General features: G+C 45.5%; 1 protein-coding gene across 1 annotated transcript; it reads left to right on the top strand.

Annotated features, from left to right (window-relative positions):
* Positions 1–1,546: 1,546 nt before the first annotated feature.
* On the top strand, positions 1,547–14,806 carry LOC308512564 (uncharacterized protein). Its single transcript, XM_081115495.1, has 6 exons — positions 1,547–1,638; positions 3,782–3,906; positions 6,318–6,391; positions 6,669–6,773; positions 13,259–13,340; positions 14,164–14,806. Exons 2-6 carry the CDS (start codon positions 3,813–3,815, stop codon positions 14,169–14,171), a joined length of 363 nt encoding a protein of 120 aa, XP_080971621.1. The 5' UTR covers positions 1,547–1,638; positions 3,782–3,812; the 3' UTR covers positions 14,172–14,806.
* The last annotated feature ends 3,739 nt before the right edge of the window (positions 14,807–18,545 follow it).

Below are 18,545 nucleotides of genomic sequence, written 5' to 3'. Positions count from 1 at the left end.
GTATTACATATGTCTCCTTCTCCCCTCATCGACCCCTCCTTGATCACTCCCACCCCCCTAATTACAAGGAGGCATGATTTAAAAAATCAATATCTGTTTCTTCTTCTCGGGATTGGGATTATTTACTGAATTCAGACCACCACCAGAAGGTTGAGTCTCACCTTTTGAACAGATCTTTATGTCTGAATCTTTTGGAAAGTTTCTCAGATGAAGGATGAAGACTTGTCACAGAATCTTAGTCTGGATTCTTCTACACTTCTCTCACATACCTGCAATCTTTTTCCTACTTCACTGGGTCTCTGAGGAGCCTAAATGGAATACTCTGATGGGAGAAGGAATTCATTCACTTGTTGACGCCCCTTGTTCAGTTGGCAAGGTAAATACTGTGTGTAGAGTGAAAACTTCCAGGAGTGCTCAGGTGACTCAGACGTTGGCCTTAAGAACCCAGAGCATTGTTTGCAAAACCTAGAATTGTTTGAAGATACTGGCTATGTAAGGGCTTGTGAGTCATCTTTGTCCTAAGATCAGTAGGAAGTCAGGAAACATGGTAAACACTGGGGGTGACCCGAAGAGCATTTCATGTTGACAGGCTGACTGCCTGCACTGTGGTGGAAGGTCTATAACAATACCTGCTATGCTGTAACAATACCTACATTCTAGTAGTGCTTACAGTTCAGAGAACTGCAGTTTAGCTACATAAATTGTCAACCAGGCCAGGGAACCATGACCCCCATTAGTGATGAGAAAACCTGTCAGTGTGTTTCCAAGACCCTGACGCTTGGTTCGCTGTGGGCTCTCTGCTGCACTTGTGCTGTTGCCTTCGGTGTCTGTCAGGTTCCTGGTGGATCTACGTTTAAATGGTGCTAACACTGCACTCTCACAGCCTGGCCAGCACTCTGTTTAACACTGAATTCTAAAGGTCACACACTTGGGTATTGTGACCGTTGATAATAAATAAAATTGAATGGAATAAAAATACCAACATCTGAGTTAATATTACAGAACGTTTTCTAATTTTTGTGATCTTCCTTGAGATAAAGAAGTTGTATTCTGAGACATGGCACTTTTAATTTTTTTTTTTATTTCTCTTAGGACAAATCATTACTATCGTGAAAACTGTTTTATAATGAAATGATTTCCAACCCTAATCATGGGCTCTGGTATTTTTTACATATTTTATTTAGTTTTAAAACTTCACAGTGAATTAACTGGTATTTCCCCATTTTCTGGAAGAAAATATTGAGGCTCTAGAGATGGTTTGTTCAAGATCAACAGCCAATAGGTAATGGAAGAGAACCGAGATCACAGTGTTTTTACAGTAGTTTCACCTGCACAACATCTGTCTAGCAAAAGTAGTTGAGGTTGCACTTACAATACTGGGCACAGGAAAGTCCAGAAATAGAATAAAGGGGCTCTGGATTTGATTATCTTTTTTCTCATAAGTGTTTTTAAATGGGAAAGTTCTATTGATGATTGCTAACTGTTGGGGGTAAATATTGGAATACCTTCCTAGTTATTTGTATTTTATATGTTCTTGTTGTTGTAGGGACTTAAAAATGGAGTTTTACTTAGATCATTACTGCAAAGATTACACAATGCTTTTCAGAACAACTGAAGAAGTATGCACACTTGATCAAGGTAAGCAACTGTGTCATTAAAGGTTTTGTGAACAGTATGGTGACATTTGCTTGTATTTCGATTATGTTTGGACTCTATGTTATAAACTCGCTTCTAAACAACATCAAGTACAGGCCAGCTGATGGGGTGTCAGGTCCTGTCACTTGTCTTGTACTCTCGTTCTTGAGGTCCCTTCCTTCCTCTCAGCCTCTCTCTCGCATTCTGTGTGTGTGTGCGTGTCTCTGTCTGTGCCACTGACCTGTTGTTCTGTCTGGAAGCTGAGTCCACACCCTTTTCCTTACCACTTTAGCAAGTCTTGGTTTTGGTATGTTCTCCACTTTGTTCTGAGAGTGTTTTGATCTGAGAAAAGATACGGCATATCGTGCTACTTTATTGTAACTTCTAGACATAAGCTGTCAAGTGCCTTGAGTGGGATAGATTTCCACCTTGACATTCCTGATACAACGATTCTAGTGTGAAGCCATCAAGGTTAGCAGCAAGAGTACTAAGCCCCATTGACTTCGGGGCCTCCTGATCCCATGTGTGCTCTGTGACCTGTCAACCTCTAGTATCGCCAGGTCCCTAAGCATTCTCTACGGGCAGACCGAAGGATCTTTTGAAAATGTCAATATGATCATGTCTCTTCTGAAAACTGCCAGTGGTCTCCTATGGCCTTTAGAAATGAGTCCCAAATACTTAGCGTGTCTGTCCAGGCCGACCATGATCCGACCTTAGCTCCTATTGCAGTCTTGTCTCTCCCTCACCCCTTTTCTGTGGTCACACTTTGAGATCCTCATTGGCATCACACTCTGCCAGCCCAGCTTAGAGCTGTGCCATGCCCTGTATCCCGACGTCTCCCTCTGGAGTCGGTGGAAGGCTGGTGTACTTTCCGGCATCTCCCATCTTTCCCCTGTCTTGCTCTCTGCTCCCATTGTTTTTTGTTTTTGTTTTCGTGTTTGGTGTTGTTGTTGGTTTGCAATACCATGAAATGCTACAACCTTGTCCACCCTCAGGAGTTTTAAGGATCTCATTCAGTGTGGAAGCTGAGAATTATAAGCAGCAGAATAGTGATGCAGCTAACAGTAGGGACTTGTCTTTCTCACAAAAGAACAAGTCCACAGGTAGGTGGATCCAATATTGAATTCAGCTGCTCAGTGATGTCAGGGTAAGCTCCCAGCATCAACGAGAGGAAAAAAATCCTCTCCTCGCTGTTGTGCTTTATATCAGGGAGGAACTTAGTGTCTCAGAAATCAACTATGAGACTCTTGCGTGAACCCTTGGGCAGAACGGGCCAAATTGCAAGGGACATGGGGCAGTTTAGTGTCAAAGTGCTCCCGAAGGAGGTGCCTCAGCCCAGGAGGAGGTGGTGAGGGGAAGGGCAGTGGGGACGTGTCAGATGGAGAGCTTCCTGTTTCTACTGTGATCACTGAGGGCCCCGTACATTTCTTCTGTGTGGACTTGTGGAGGACAGGTGTCCCGAGATTCAGCGATGACTGTTTCACAACAGTTGCCTAGTGTTTTGAAGTACACTGTCTCATAGGGTCCATATTATCCACATAGAACTGGTTAAACATATATGTTTTCATTGATCTCAGAGAGAGGAAGGGAAGGGGAACAGAGAGAGCAGGGGGGTGGAGGTGGGGGCGGTGAGGAGGCTGGGGAAGGGGAGAGAGAAACATCAATGATGAGAGAGCATCATCCGTCTCATAGCCCCTAGCGCGCAACCCCAGTATGGGCCCTGACTGGGAATGAAACGGGGATCTCTTGGTTCCGGGGTCCACGATCAAGCACTGAGCCACGCCAGTCGGGCAGCCACATATCAATTTAAAATGAAACTTTTTTTAATTCAAATTTAGTAAAACTTAAAATTCACTGAGACATTTAGGTTTCTCCTGTTGGATACCTGAGGAGTGTTGGCTTGGTGTATTGACCAGCTAGCTGGTTTTCCTTGAAAGCAAATATGAAATGAAAGAAAGGAAATGTGTCTCCCCTCAGAGCAAGAGTACTGCTCACATGAGAACGATGAGCTTTGGATGAGTGGGCCACAGCACTGAATGGATCCCTCTTGCACAGCGTGCCTCCTTTTGAAATACTCACCAGTGGCATTCCTTTGTCCTTTTCTGCTTAGAATTTTCTGACATGGTGGTTTTCATTTTAATTATAGATTGTTCCCGTGGTGGTGGTGTCAGTGAACTATGGCCCCTCGGGTAGAACCAGGGCTGTGTACCTTGTTTCCATACCGTCCTGTTCCAGTGGAACCATTTCCTCTCCCTAAGCTGAGTTTGACTGGTGAGTTAAATTCTGGGCTCAGGGAGGAAGGGAAATGATTCAGGAAGTGTTTAGTGGAGGGAGTTGTTTTGAGTTACTCCTGTTGCAACCAAAGCAATGCTCTTGCTATCCCTAGTGATTTTAAGTATGGTTGAGAGCTAGTCTACTGGTTGTTTCTGGCCAAATAGCAAATGCATCTAAACAGCGAGGGAAGTAGAATGCCCCCCATTAAGTAATTTTTCCTTTCCTGAGACCATTTCAAGATACAAATTGGCACTTGGGAAAGTTTAGAAAGATATGATTGAGTCTGGCCAGTGCTGCACGGTGGTCGAGCGTCCGCCTGTGAAGCAGGCAGGAGTGCACAGTTGGTTTGATTCCGGGTCAGGGCACAGGCCCGGTTGCAGCCTGGATCACCGATAGGGGTCGTGAAGGAGGAAACCGATCCATGCTTCTCTCTCATGGTTTACGTTCCTGTCTCGCCCTTTCTCCCTCCCTGAAATCAATCAAAGTGTATTTTTTAAAAATATATACTGAGTCTAGCCCCGGCTGATGGGGCTCATTGGATGGGCATCTCCCCTTGCACTGAAAGGTTTCCGGATCAGTTCCCAGGGAGGGCATGTGGCAGGGTTTTGCGGTCAGTTCCATGTCGGGGTGGGCACGAGGCGGCTGGTGCACCTCTCATCTGTGTTCTCTGCCTCTCCCTTTCTCTCTCTACTGTCTATGTCTATATATTGGAGGTATGATCCTTGTGTCAACCAGAACCTATACATGAAGCAAAATGAGAAGAAACTGTCACTTCTGGTAGTTTCACTGCTGACAGTTCACCAGTGTGAACATTCTGGTGTATATATTTCCAGATTTTATTTCCCCATTTTATCAGTGTATACGTAGTTATCAGAGGAAATTAAATGTTTCAAAACTTATTTTAAAACTGTATTATACAGTGAGCACCTTCCATGTCAGCATATATGTGTACGTGTGTGTGTGTACGTGTGTGTGTGTGTGTGTGTGTATGGAATTATGTATATGTACGTGAGAAGACATGGTCTACACGTGTTTTTAATAAACAACCTTATTTATTCAAAAGGAGTATTTAACTTAATGGGAAATAGTCTACATAAATAGGTAGGTACTTTTAGAAATTATCCTTATTTACTATTATAAATGTACAGTTGGGATGTATTCCTCTGAATTATTTAAGATAATCGCCTAGAACTCTTCTGACAGCACGAGGGAAGGCTTCCAGCGCAGCCAGTAGCTGGCTCCATAATGGCTTCAGGTACTGCCTCGAGCCAGGCCTGGCCAGGGCAGGGCCTCTCGTTGGACCAGGCTCTGGCCCCTGAGCAGGCCCTTCCTCTGCCTCCGGAGAGCTCTGGAGCTCTGGGCGTGGACCTGGAGCAGGAGAAAGAGACACATTGACTCACACTCCTGGCTTTCCTGTGACTTAGTGCAGACAGGAAAGATGCCACCGCCTTTAAGGGAACTCCAGCCCATGAGCCTGCCCTCCCCCGATGATCTGCCCAGATGATCATTCCGCCTCACCTTGTTGAGTTGCCTCGGTGGGCTCAAGGTGCTGCAGCGCCAACCATAGATTTTGGGTGTGGCCCACCAGGTTTGGGCAGGGGAATTGACGGGCACCAAGGCCTGCTCTACCTTGAAGCAGGCGGAAGGAAGGGGCTGCCCCAAACCCTGGACGTGGTCCAGCCAGGTCCCCACCATCGCAGCAAAGGCCCTGGGGAGAGGCAGGTGGGCAGCAGATTCTGAGTCCTGCTCTTTCCTTCCAGTCTGCCCTCCCATGGTACACTTGTTTAGATATGAGCTTCTGTGCAGGTCTCCCATGACCACCCATGGGAGAGCACCATGGTAACCCCGGCCCTTGTGTGGCTGTCATGGTTGTAGCAGTTGTGGGATCCAGCAGGTTTAACACGGAGTCTGTGTGAGACTCTTCTTCCCACTGGCAGCTCACCTAAAGGTCCAGTGCACTGCCCACCCCCACCCTCCAGGCCCTGGGCATCTGGACTGAGGACTGAGACAGGCTTGTGAGCACCCTGCTCACCACAGGCCTGTTCTGAGCCTGGCCACTGTGGTCAGGGGAGATGGATATGGAGAGGGGCAGGCAGAGCGGGGTGGGTCTGTGGGGGGGAGGGGACTGTGAGGGACCAATCAGCACAGCGTCCCCTCTGGGTCTACAAGGCCCGGGACCCCACCCACTGTCGTCTTTGACTCCTATCCTCCTGGAATAGAAGACTCCAGAGCCCAGGCCTTTCTTGGGAATCAGATGATGTATAAGATTAGGGTTCTGCCAGGCACTCTCCATCCCCCACCCACCACAGTCCCCACGATGCTGACTCTGAGGGCCCTCCTTCTGGACCCGGAGACCACTCACTTTATGACTTGGTCCTGTGATGTGTCAGCCCGGTCATTCTAAACAGGTGTGCATCCAGATGGAAAAATCACTCTGATGGCATCAGCCCTGGTGGATGGTGGACACGAGCTGCAAATGATGGTGAGCGTGACTGCTGGACCCAATGCCCAGAACTGAGGCCCAGGGATTGTGTCTGCTTCATTCCTTGAGTCAGGCTAAGTGTCTCCAAAAGTGCGTGCACATTGTCGAGTAAAGAAACTCCAACCAGGAGCATGCCATACATCTGAGTGGGCCTGGGCCCCTGCTCTCCCCAGAAATCCCCAGTGTGGTTACACCAAGGACCAGGACCGGCTAGGTGAAATCTCACACTGCTTAACAGGTTGCTTTGCATGTGCTTTTCCAACCTCTGATGCCACAGGCCGCTGATGGGTGTGTCAGAGTTCTTTCCGTGGGACAGAGTGAAAGAATTGCCAACAACAACTGCCGCACATCCAGCTACCCTGTCTGCAGAGCCAGGGAGAAGGTGAGACCTGCCATGGCTTGTCCCCACAGCAGTGCTATGAGGTTCCCCCCCCCCCCAGCAACCCACTTTTCAGAGGAGCATCCTGAGACTCGGGAAGATGTGGTGACATTTTCATGCCTCACAGCTAGCAGTGGGCAGAGTCACGAGTGTATGCTCACCGAGATAGAAGCTCGTCCAGGAACCGTTGGGCTCTGCAGAAGGCCAGCGTGGAGACGTGGGGGTGATTCCCCCTGGGAAAGCTGGTACCGTGGCCATGGCAAGATGAGGGACAGGACACAGTTCACACGACATTTCTCTCTCTGATATTGCTACAAATATGTGAGGAGCTTGTCTTTACCGTCCCATGTAGCTGGACGGGGGCGGGGGGTCCTCATTTCTTTGTCTTGGGGCAGTGGGACACTAGGGAGAGTCCTGGGAGGGTATCTGTGGAGTCCCCAGATTGGAGTGTGGGTTCTGGGCACTGCCAGGTTGTGTTGGGGTTTTGGGTGTAGAGACCCTCGAGGCCAGCTCTCACCTCAGACAGGCACTGGTCTGTGTCGTCAGCCTGATGCACCTGCACCCTGACCCCGTAGGTGGTGTAGTCGGGTCCATGGGCCAGCACCTCAATGATGTCCTCCTTGGAGCTCTGCAAAGACAGAGTGGGTACTGAGCCAGGAGGCATCAGGAACCTTCCACCCAATCTGTGGTCCTGTGTCATGGCAGACCTAGCCTATGAGGACAGTGAGGATGTTTCTGGCAGCCCTGCTGAGCTTGCAACAATTGATTTGTGTCAAGGTGTAGCCACAGTGAAAGCCTGAATGACTGAGGAAAACTCTGTCCTTGTTGGGATGATATGGAGTTGGGTCAGGCCACAGCTCCTGAGCTGGCCGCACTGCAATGGTTTGTCGTCCTCTGTGAGGTGATAGGTTGCAGAGAAAAGTATTCAAGGCCTTTATCCCTTCCTACACCCCTAACCCCCACCCCCGCTTCCCCCTCCCCTTTTTTTTCAATACACAGCACTATCAAGTGGGATGATGTGTATAGCTTGGAGAAGGTCTGCAAGGACAGTCGGGCTGGGGCTGGTCCACAGGATACTTTGGGCAGGGATTTCATCAGTTGAAAGGAGCATGAGGCAAAGAGAGCAACAGATGCTTTCTCTCTGATCCCAAGAAGCACAGGAAGAAAGACTGCTTTTCTCCCCTACCAGGGAGCTGGTCAGGAGGATTGAAGGTGCAGATCACTTTGGGAGTGGGCCTGTGAGAACTTGAGGCCCCAGATTTGAGTCTGACTTCTGGTCCCACCCCAGTCACCTCAGAGTCCTAGGTGTGGGCCAGCTCTCACCTCAGTTTGGCACTGGATGGTTTTCCTGTCCTGACGCACTTGTCCTTTGTACCCGTTGAGGGCATAAGTGAACCTGTCAGCCAGCTCCTCGACGTGCCCTTGTTGGAGCTCTGCAAAGACAGAGCCCGCTACCGGGCCAGGAGGCATGAGGGGCCCGGGCATTACCAGTGGGGAAGATGCCCACCACCCATTCTGCTCCCCAGATCAGGCAGAGAAGGGCATCTGCAAAGACCTCCAGGCAGGGAGTGAAGTTGATGACCCCTTGAGCACCCCTGCGATTTAATAAGTGGGTAGCAGAGCTCTGACCCCAGCACTCGGCTTCCCTTCCTGTGAGCCATGACCTGGGCAGTGAACATGACACACCCTCCAACACCCTCCAGGCTTCTGACACTTACCAACCTGCTCCTTAGCCCAGGTTGAGCATCCCTCATCCCCCGCTTTCTTCACCTCACCATCCCGGACACACACACACACACACACAAACACACACACACACACACACCTGGGATGAGGGGTAAGAGGTGTGGGCTCCCCAGGTATGACCCCCAGTTGGCGCACAAGTGTGAGCTGAAAGGGCCTGCCCTTGGTTACCTGTGTGTGCCTCGTGCCAGAGGGCGAGGGGTATCAGTGGTGGCGCTTGCGCCTGTTTCCCCAGCAACAGAAACATCTCTTGCCCTGGACTTTCTTCTTCGCAGAGTGTCGGAAGAACGGGAAGCAACAGAGAGACATCCTGGTCTCCTGACCTTCTCCACTCAAGTGAGCTGGAAAGGAAGTTGTCTCTAGAAGAGGCATGGGTAAACTTTTTGACTTGAGGGCCACAATGGGTTCTTGGCAGGCTGTAAGATAAGCATGGATAGAGTGTTTGTGTGAACTAATGTAAATTCAAAGTAAACATCATTAAATAATAGGGTGCGGTCTTTTTTTTTTTTTTTTTTAGTTTTATTATTTCGAAAGGGCCAAATCCAGCCCGCGGGCCATAGTTTTCCCATGGCTGTCCCAGGTGCTGGGACTTGGAGTGTCCCATGGGGTAGTGGCTGTTGTGGTCGGGAAGGGCTCATTCCAAGGGTGAACTTGGGCTTGTCAGGTATTTAAAACGCTTGGAGGATTGGGGTTCCCCTGGGCCTTGCTCTGTGGGGGCAGCCAAGGAGTCACTTTCCCAAAGGGTGGGACTTGGCCAGCCCCTGGTTCCTGGGAGAAACCAGGAGAGTGGAGAGGCTCGATCAAGTCGCCACCTGGGACCAAGAGCCCCAGTGAGAGACCAGTAGCCCCCGTGTGGGCTCCTTCCCTGTGCGGGGCTGGTCCCCTGTCATTGTGGGGCAGGTTGCATGTGCTCCCTGGACCTGGAGGAGTGTTGGCTGCTGAGCTGACAGGAGGCAGCTGGGGACAGAGTTCCCGCCAGACCCCAGCAGGGCCCCCTGTCTATTAAGCCAGGAAGTGAGGGGTCCTGCTTCTCTGGGGCTTGTGTCTCAAGCCAGGGGACAAGACGGATCTGTAGTCCCCAGAAAGTTAACTACCTGGTCAAATAGGGTGTATGTGTGGGGGGGTGTGAGCAGGGGAGGTTGGAGAATCGAGCTGAGGGAAGGGAATGGGCATGGGCAGAGCTTATTCCAGGCCTAGGAATATGTGTCTAGGAGGGTAGTCACCACGTGAGCCCATATACAACTTGGTGTTTATTTAGCAGTGGCTTCAGTGCAAGGATTATGATTAAATTGTGGTTGGTTGGTTGGGTGGGTGGTTGGGTGGGTGGGTGGGAGGTTGGTTGGTTTGGTCTCAGAAGAAATAAGAGGTAGAGACAATTGTCAGTCTTTACTTAGAGCCCAGCAGTGGCCTGACTGGGTCTTGGCTGGTAGGGCCTGTCCTTCTCAGGATGAATTTGGAAGTATTCTGAGAGAGATGGCAGCACTTCTCCCACCTGTGAGCTGAGGCTGGTTTCCTTGCTGCCTAGCAGCTGGCTGTCCGAGGGGCTTAGTGGTAGGAATGATTCACACACAGCTCCCTTCCTCACTGGGGAGAATAGGTGACATGTGGCTCTCAGTCCTTGCACTAAACTAATGTCAGGTTGGGGCAGACCCTACATGGAAGTATTTCAGCTTCACAAACCATTTGAGTGAGTTAAATAACAATTCTTATGTTTTTTTAATTTTTAAGGCAGAAAATACAGCCACATTTTAATTTGATGTTTACAGGAGTTGATTTTTACACCCCCAAAATTGGCTTCAGCTGAAGTTTTCCATACCTGGGAAGTTACTTGTTGAATTTTAATAAAAGTGACATATGGTGCTCAACACATCTGTATTTTCTGAGCCTTTTCACACCAATACAAAGAATATGCAATTGATGTTTTAAAAAGATAATGCTAAATTTACTAATTTGGGTTATAGTACAGTTACTAAGAAATGTTTAATAGTATCTACCAAAATGTTATAGGATAAGGTTTATAGAGGTTGTATATTTTTAAAATGAGTAGTATTATAAAACTGTGTTTACATTTTTGTGAAGTTTTGTACCACAAAGTTTAAAACAAGGAAAAGTTTATTATTGCTGAGATATTTAGGAACATTGTAGAAATCTGAACCTACAATTATTTTTTGAAGCGTTTGTAGAAACCTTATTTAAGAGGTCTAATTTTACCCTCATCCTATAGATGCAGCTAGGAGACCCAGAAAGGGTAAGTGAAATCCCCAAGACCACAAGCTATTAATAGCAGAGATCAAATGAGAACCCAGGGCAAGTGCTCATTCTATTTTTCCTGTCAGCCTCTGTAGACCCAGTTGAGGTTAGAACCATAGAGCTGTGACTTAGGAGATCTGAATTCTTTAAAAATCTTTTCTGTATACATATGTTTCTCTTAGGCGTCTTGATAGTATTATTTAATTACTAGAGTCCCAGTGCATGAATTGGTGCACATTGAAAGGAAATTAATTAGAAGAAATATTGTAAGATCACTATTTGCCCTTTCTCAATAATAGAAGTGTATACCAAATTCACGATCAACAATGACAGATGGAAACACATGCAACTGGCGCCAGAGAGATAGATAGATAGATAGATAGATAGATAGATAGATAGATATAGATGTAGATATAGATATAGATATAGATATAGATATAGATATAGTTATAGATATAGATATATAGATATTTGCTTACTTAGACCTGCTTTCTGATTAGGTAAACTTTTTCCAGCTTGGTGAAGTGCCCCAATTTCTTTTTCAGGATATTGACAGCAAAACAGCATAAATACCAAAATGAAAGCAGATTATTATTGTGCATCATGCAGAGATAACAAAGGGAGAAATATTTAACTATAACCCCGTTTGACTATATTCCCTGCAGTGAGAAAACCTGAAGTCATGTTCAGGCTCTACCATTTCTTGCTTCTTTTCAGTTGGGTCAATTTTTAAAACATTCTAAATCTTCATTTTCTGGCTAATGAAATGAAAACAGGATTCTACCGAGTCTCCTCTCTACCTATTCCGGGACTTCAGTGAGGATCAAATGAGATGAGGCACATGAAAACACTTCAAAGACATTTGGTTAAAGTGTAAAATGTTTGCACCTGGCTATAAAGCAAGTGGGTGAAGAAACTCCAAGGAGGCTAGTCGCTAGGGAGAGGAAGCCTGGCATTACTATGTGACATCATTACCTGGTGCCCACAGCCACCATTTCTGTGCTGGGCTGGCCTGTGGGCTTTGTGCCATGGGTTCGTGGCCGGGCCTGTGTCCCACTTGGGAAAAGCGGAGTGTTGCTTGTGGACTCTGGGTGCGCAGTGCCCTGCCTCTGTAAAGGGCCAGTTCAGGTCACAGCAGCTCCAGTATTGAACGTCTGCCCCTGGTGGTCAGTGCTCTTCATAGCGAGTGGTCAGGTGGTGGAATCCTTAGCACATTAGCCTTTTATATATATGGATTTGCAATAAGAACGGCAAAAACCGTTTTTAAAAAAGTTACTGTGGCTCATGTCTGAAGTTTATCAAATCTGAAACTTTACTGTAGATATCAGCCTTCCAATGAGGAATTCTTCAAATACAGCCTGAGCTGTGGACCCTGAGGCATCCTACCTAGGAGCCTCTCTTCAGGGTTGCTGACCCGCCCCATCCCCTACCGTGCCTCCAACCCCTGCCCATTATTTTTTCCAAGCAGACCCAGCATCTCCAAAGCCCAGTGTTCTCATTCAGGAGCTGTTGGAGTGCAAGAATGCATTTTAAAGGATATTTCACAACGCAAAGCACTTTTTAAGCTTCTCAGCGATAAGTGGATGGTCACTGAACATGGATGCAAAATGCATTTTACACCAAAAAAAGTTACTTAAATGTGTTTTAGAAGATTTTTTTCATTATCAAAATAATATAGGATCATTAGAATTTTAAAAAGAATAGTATAAAGTAAAGGAAATCACTTCTTTCCACTATCCAAGGTTAACCACTGTCAACATTTCAAAGTATTTCCTTTTGTCTTTCGTACATTTATATATCTAGATACCTTTTTGAGGTGATACTATTAATTCATTTATATTAATATATGTTGTATTGACTTCAGAGAGGAAAGGAGAGGGAGAGAGAGAGGTAGTAGTAATATGAATGATGAGAACGAATCATTCATCACCTGCATCCTACATGCCCCCTACTAAGGATGGAGCCCCACGTACTCTGACAGGGACTCCATGTATGACCTCCTGGTTCATAGATCAAGGCTCAACCAGTGAGCACGCCACCAGGGCAAGATGATACTATTTGTTATGTGTGTATCCTGATTTGTTTTCTCTTAGTTATGGTGTTTTCATTCCACTGCATCTATAACCACTTTTTCCCCGTTTATGAAGGCACTGTTTATTTTTCCCAGCTTTATTGAGAAATAATCAATATACACCACTGTATAAGTTGAAGGCAGACAAAAGGATGGTTTGATTTGCCTACATTGTGAAATGACTACCACAGTGAGTTCAGCTAACATGTACTGAAGATGTGACAAACCAAAATTGAAATCTCTAATGTAATTTGGGTTATTTTTTCTTCAAAGTCAAATCTACAATTGTTACTATTGCAAAAAAGAGCTTGTACTTGGAACTAAAGTGCAGGGTGTGGTGGGTCTGCAGGCTGGGGCTCTACTGCCCTGGCCCCTTGCACTTGAGCCCTGTGCCTATTCACATGCAGATCCTTTCTCCTTCCAGACTTCACATGAGGCTGGTGATGGATGTGCTGCCCCTGCTGGACGGGTTCCACAGTCTGTCTTCCCACCACGGAGTGTCAGAGGTGAGAGGCCCCTGTGTAAGGCTGTGGAGCATATGAAGTTCAGAGTCACTTGTGTCTCAGCAGCTCTGGGGGTGACCTCAGCATCAGCATGCGCAGAGCCTATGCTGGCCTCCAGGGTGTGCTCTGTGCGGGTCCAGCTCACCCAGAGCTCCTCTCTCCCTGGATTTCAGCCACCTTCCTGGTCCTTCTGCTAGAAGCTCTGGTTCTCTCAGAACCTTACACTCCTCTCCACCCATGAGCTGTGTGGCAGCTTCATATAACAGGATGGTTATCAGGGAAAACTGGCAAGAGAAAAAGAAGAAAAATAATCAGGAGTCGCCACAATGCTTTGGAGTCCAGGGCCTGGCCAGGAGAGAAGGGGGAAGGGTCCAGGGCAGCCGCCACTCTGGCTCCAACAGGCCCCTGGTCCAGTCCTCTCTGAGTCATTCCCGTCCTGCGCACAGAGCAGTGCTAAGACTCACTGTCTTCAAGACAAATCAGCTCACCACCGTGCTGGTCACTGGTCAAGTTCTCAGTTCGCTCCCCACTCAGCCCACTGCTGCTCTCTCTGGAGTCTGCAGATAGTATTCTCTCTGAGACCACGGTTGTCATCATTGGGTGGACAGCTGGCCATTGGTCTGCTCCATCTCGGTGGCTCCAGAATGATGTGTTTTCTTCTTTGGAGAAGAAGAAAAAAGAGCAAGAGTATGGGTCTGGACAGAAAGTAGCCTTTCTGTAGAAATGCATGGACAGTGAGTTTTTTACTCTTAGTACTTTGAAGTGCTATGTGGATTGGCATGAGGTACTTTTGTTTTATTATTCTTTCTGGATGTTCTCCCTGAAGGTGACTGAGTTGGCTGGCTGCACAGGTAAAGGAACAAGAGGGTGAGTGTGCTGCCCTGGGTGCCAAGTAGCAAGGAGTTTGTGCTGTTCTGCATTTCTGAGCCTCTCTCACCATGTGAATCAGCTCTGGCCAGAGGCAAGGACAGCCATGAGTGGCTGCTCCAAGTCCATCCTGACTCCACTCGTCTGTCCCACCTCCACACGATTGAGCTGTGCTCATTGCCAGCTAAATCCACAAGCCAGGGGAGCCCTGGAGCCCTCAGTCACTGTGGGAGAGGATGAGCATTGGTGGCTCCCTGGCCCACATCATGGACCAAAAAGAGCAAGATTTTATGGGGTACAGACACTGAAAAGGCCTTCATGACAGCCCTACATTATTACCCTAATGATACAGGTTTGGATGGACAATTACAAACTCCCTACTTGACCATAGAGTAAAGTATGAAACCTTAATGAGTGACACTCCGTCTCTCATCTTCATTTCACCCCTTAAAATAGGGATGTGTTGATTTCATCCACCAGCATTACTTCTTCCATCTTGCATTCAAGTTGACAGGAAAATTGGAGCCATCTATGGAAGGAGAGAGCATATGAAGACAGGGTATTATTTTTACCTTAATTTTGAGCACCACTCTGTTGAGTACAAAGAAAAAAATTATTTATCTTTCCAGACCTTTAACAGAGCATAGGTATCTTTTCTACAGTTGAGATCTGCAGATGATTAAAAGGCACGTGCTTCCAACGACAATGCTGCCTTCCTTCATCCTTGTCCTTGGGAAGTGTCAACCTGGGCCCTGTACCCTGGTCCCAACCTTGACACCGAGAAGTGAATCTGCTCTGTCGACAGGACCCTGGCCCAGTGTTCCTGGAATGGCACAAAAGGCCCATCCTTGTCACTTGGTGGATGTGGTTTAATGAAGCAGAGGGTCACTGTGGGAGGATTGCACTACCTGCGTTGTGTTTTGTGAGATGGTTAAAAGGTTTGAAGCTCCTTTAAGAAACCAGGTGGCACAGTGAAGGAGCTGTTCCCCCCAGTGATCGCATTAGAGGTGGCTGAGACACAGCAGCTGTATTAAAAGCTGTGGAAGCTTCATGATGGGATGAGAACTTAGCTGTGTAGGTGACTGGTCTGGATGGTGGCCCTCAATCCCACTGACCACCAGTTCCTGTGGGCAATTCCTTATACTCAGCCCTGACCCCAATGGGACCTGCTGGACCAGATTCTCTGGGGCAAGACAACCAAATCTGGTTGTCGCCCCTTTTATTTTTTAACCTTTTAAAATTACAATTGTAGATTCCCATTATTTATAAGAGATAAGACAGAGGTGGCCCATGTAATCTGACCCGGTTTCCCTCAATAATATCTTATTAAAATCTCACAACCAGGATATTGACAGTGACCCAACCAGCCATGTAGAGCCCATAGAAAACAGCTCTACCCGATTCTCCCACACCCAGGACAGTGCCTTCTATTTTTATTTTTTTTTTTTGGTATATTGTTATCACAGTAATATATACACAATGAAATTTACCATTTTAAGTATTTTTCAGGGCACAGTCCAGTGGTGGTAAGTGGTCCTTAACACAACTTAACAATCATATTGTTGTGCTGCCCTTACCACCATTGGCTCCATCACTGTTCTCATCTTCTCCAACTGAAGCTCTGTCCCCACTAAACAGCAACTCTGCATCCACTCCCCCATTACTGGTGCCCTCCATCTTACCTCTATGACTCTGATGGCTCTAGGGACCTCATGTGAGTGGGATCACACACTATTTGTCCTTTTGTGACTGGCTTATTTCATTGAGCATCATGTCTTCAGGGTCCATCCAGGTTGTAGCATGTGCCACAATGGCCTATTTTTCTAAATTGAATATATTGGGGTGAGATTGGTAATGAAATCATGTAGCTTTCAGGTATACAGTTCGGTAATACATCATCTGTATGTTGAATTATGTGTCTCACCGCCCTCCCCCCGACCCAAGTCAGGTCTCCTTCAATCACAATTTATCCTTCCTAAACCCTCTTCTACACACACCCCTCTCTCTCTGATAATCACCAAACTGTTGTCTGTGTCTATAGGTCTTTTCTTTGCTTAATCCCTTCACTTTTCCCCTAGTCCCCCAACCTCCTCCCCTCTGACAGTATTCAGTCAGTTTTCTGTATCTATGAGCCTTTTTCTATTTTGATTGTAGTTTATTTTGTTCATTAGATTCCACATATAAGTGAAACTATAAGGAACCTGTATTTCTCTGACTGGCTTACTTCACTTCACTTAGCATAATACTCACCGGTTCCATCCATGCTGTTGCAAAAGGTAAAATTTCCTTCATTTTCTATTGTGTGTGTGTAGGTGAGTAGTATTCCATTGTGTTAATGTACCATAGCGTTTTCTCCATTTATCTGCTGCTGGGCACTTGGGCTGCTATGAAATCTTCGCTATTGTCAATAATGCTGCCGTGAACATAGCATTGCATATATCCTTTCCGATCTGTGTTTCAGGTTTCTGCAGAGATATTCTCAGAAATGGAAATGTTAGGTCATAAAGCAGTTCTATTTTTAATTTTTGAAGGAACTTCATACTGCTTTCCACAGTGGTTGCACCAATCTGCATTCCCACCAAGAATACACGAGAGTTCTCTTTTCTCCACATATTCACCAGCACTTGATGTTTATTGATTTATTGGTGATAGCCATTCTGACAGAGGTGAGGTGATACCTCGCTATGATTTTAATTTCCATTTCTGTAATGATTAGTGATGCTCAGCATCTTTTTATTTGTGTAATAATCATCTACAGATCTTCGCTGGAGAAGTGTCTGTTTAGGTTCTTTGCTCATTTTTAAATTGGATTGTTTTATTTTGTGATGATGCTGAGTTTTTTAAGTTCTTCATAAATTTTGGATATTAAACCCTTATCAGATGTATCATTGGCAAATATGTTCTCCCATTCAGTGGGTTGATGGTTTCCTTTGCTGTGCAACAACTTTTTAGATTGATGTAGTCCCATTTGTTTAGTTTTTCTTATGCTTCTGGTGCCCAAATAGATATATCAGAATAAAAAATATTTCTATGAAAACTTATTGCCTTTATTTTCTTCTAGAATTTTTACGGTTTCAAATCTCACTTTCAAGTCTTAATCCATTCTGCATTTTTTCTTCAATATGGTGTAAGAAGGTAGTCAGCATTCATTTATTTTTCTACTTATGTGTCCAATTTTCCCAATTGCATTTATTGAGTGGACTATCTTTACCACATTGTATAGTCTTGTGTCCTTTGTCAAATAGTAATTGACCATAAGTGTATGGGTTTATTTCTGGACTTTTTATTCTGTTCCGATGATCTTTATGTGCGTTTTATGCCAGTACCATACTATATTTATTACTATGGCCTCGTAGTATAGTTTGTTATCAGGTAGCATGATTCCTCCCACTTTGTTCTTCTTTCTCAAGATTACTCTGGCTATTGGTTTGGTTTTATTTTGTGTGTGTGTTTTTTGTTGTTTTTTTTTTTTTTTTTTTTTGTGTGTGTGTGTGTGTGTTGGGTTTTTTGTTGTTGTTGTTGTTGTTGTTGTTTTTGTACTTCCATATAGATTTTTGTGATATTTGTTGTAGCTCTCTGGAATACGTCACTGGACATTTGAATGTTGTTAATTCTTCCTATCTTTGAACACCATATATGCTTTTATTAATTTGTATCTTCTTCAACTTCTTCCTGTCTTCCTTCCTTTCTTTCACTTTCTTCTTTCTTTTTTTCTTTCTTTCTTCTTCATAATCTTTATTATGTTCAGGGGAATTCCCTCTATTCACATTTCGCTGAGAGTTGTTATAATGAATAGGTGTTGTGTTTTGATGCTCTTTCTGCATCTATTGTTATAACCATGTGATTTTTATTTATTTTGTTTACGATGTATCATGTTTTTTATGTGTAGATACTGTACAAAGCTTGCATCCCTGGAATAAATCCCACTTCATTATGGTGTGTAATCTTTTTAATGTATTACTGGATCCAGTTTGCCAATATTTTGTTGAGGATTTTAGCATCTATATTCATCAGGGATATTGGCCTATAATTTTTTTCTTTGTAAAGTCTTATTCTGGTTTGGGATTAGGAGAATGCTGAACTCATAAAATGAGCTTGGGAGTCTTCCCTTGTCTTGAGTGTTTTGGATGAGTTTGAGGAGAACAGGTGCTAGTTCTTCTCTGACTGTTTGATGAAATGCACTGTGAAACCATCCAGTCCAGCACCTGCATTTGTTTTTTGCTGCTTTGTTTATTTCTGCTCTGATCTTTATTATTTTCTTTATTCTTCTCACTTTATGGTGTCTTTGTTTTTCTTTTGCACTAGTTCCTCTAAGTGTCAAGTTAGATGATGTATTTCAGA

The sequence above is a fragment of the Myotis nattereri genome, assembly GCF_964212035.1.
Source record: "Myotis nattereri genome assembly, contig: HAP1_SCAFFOLD_149, whole genome shotgun sequence".
Lineage (NCBI taxonomy): Eukaryota > Metazoa > Chordata > Mammalia > Chiroptera > Vespertilionidae > Myotis > Myotis nattereri.
Note: the sequence above shows the minus strand (reverse complement) of the source record. Positions and strands in the feature narration are given on the sequence as shown.

Coding starts and splice junctions, on each gene's coding strand:
- LOC308512564 (XM_081115495.1), top strand. CDS start 3,813: ATGGCCCCTCGGGTAGAACCAGGGCTGTGTACCTTGTTTCCATACCGT. Junction 6,392..6,668: donor GACACGAGCTGCAAATGATG/GTGAGCGTGACT, acceptor CTGATGCCACAG/GCCGCTGATGGGTGTGTCAG. Junction 6,774..13,258: donor TCTGCAGAGCCAGGGAGAAG/GTGAGACCTGCC, acceptor TTCTCCTTCCAG/ACTTCACATGAGGCTGGTGA.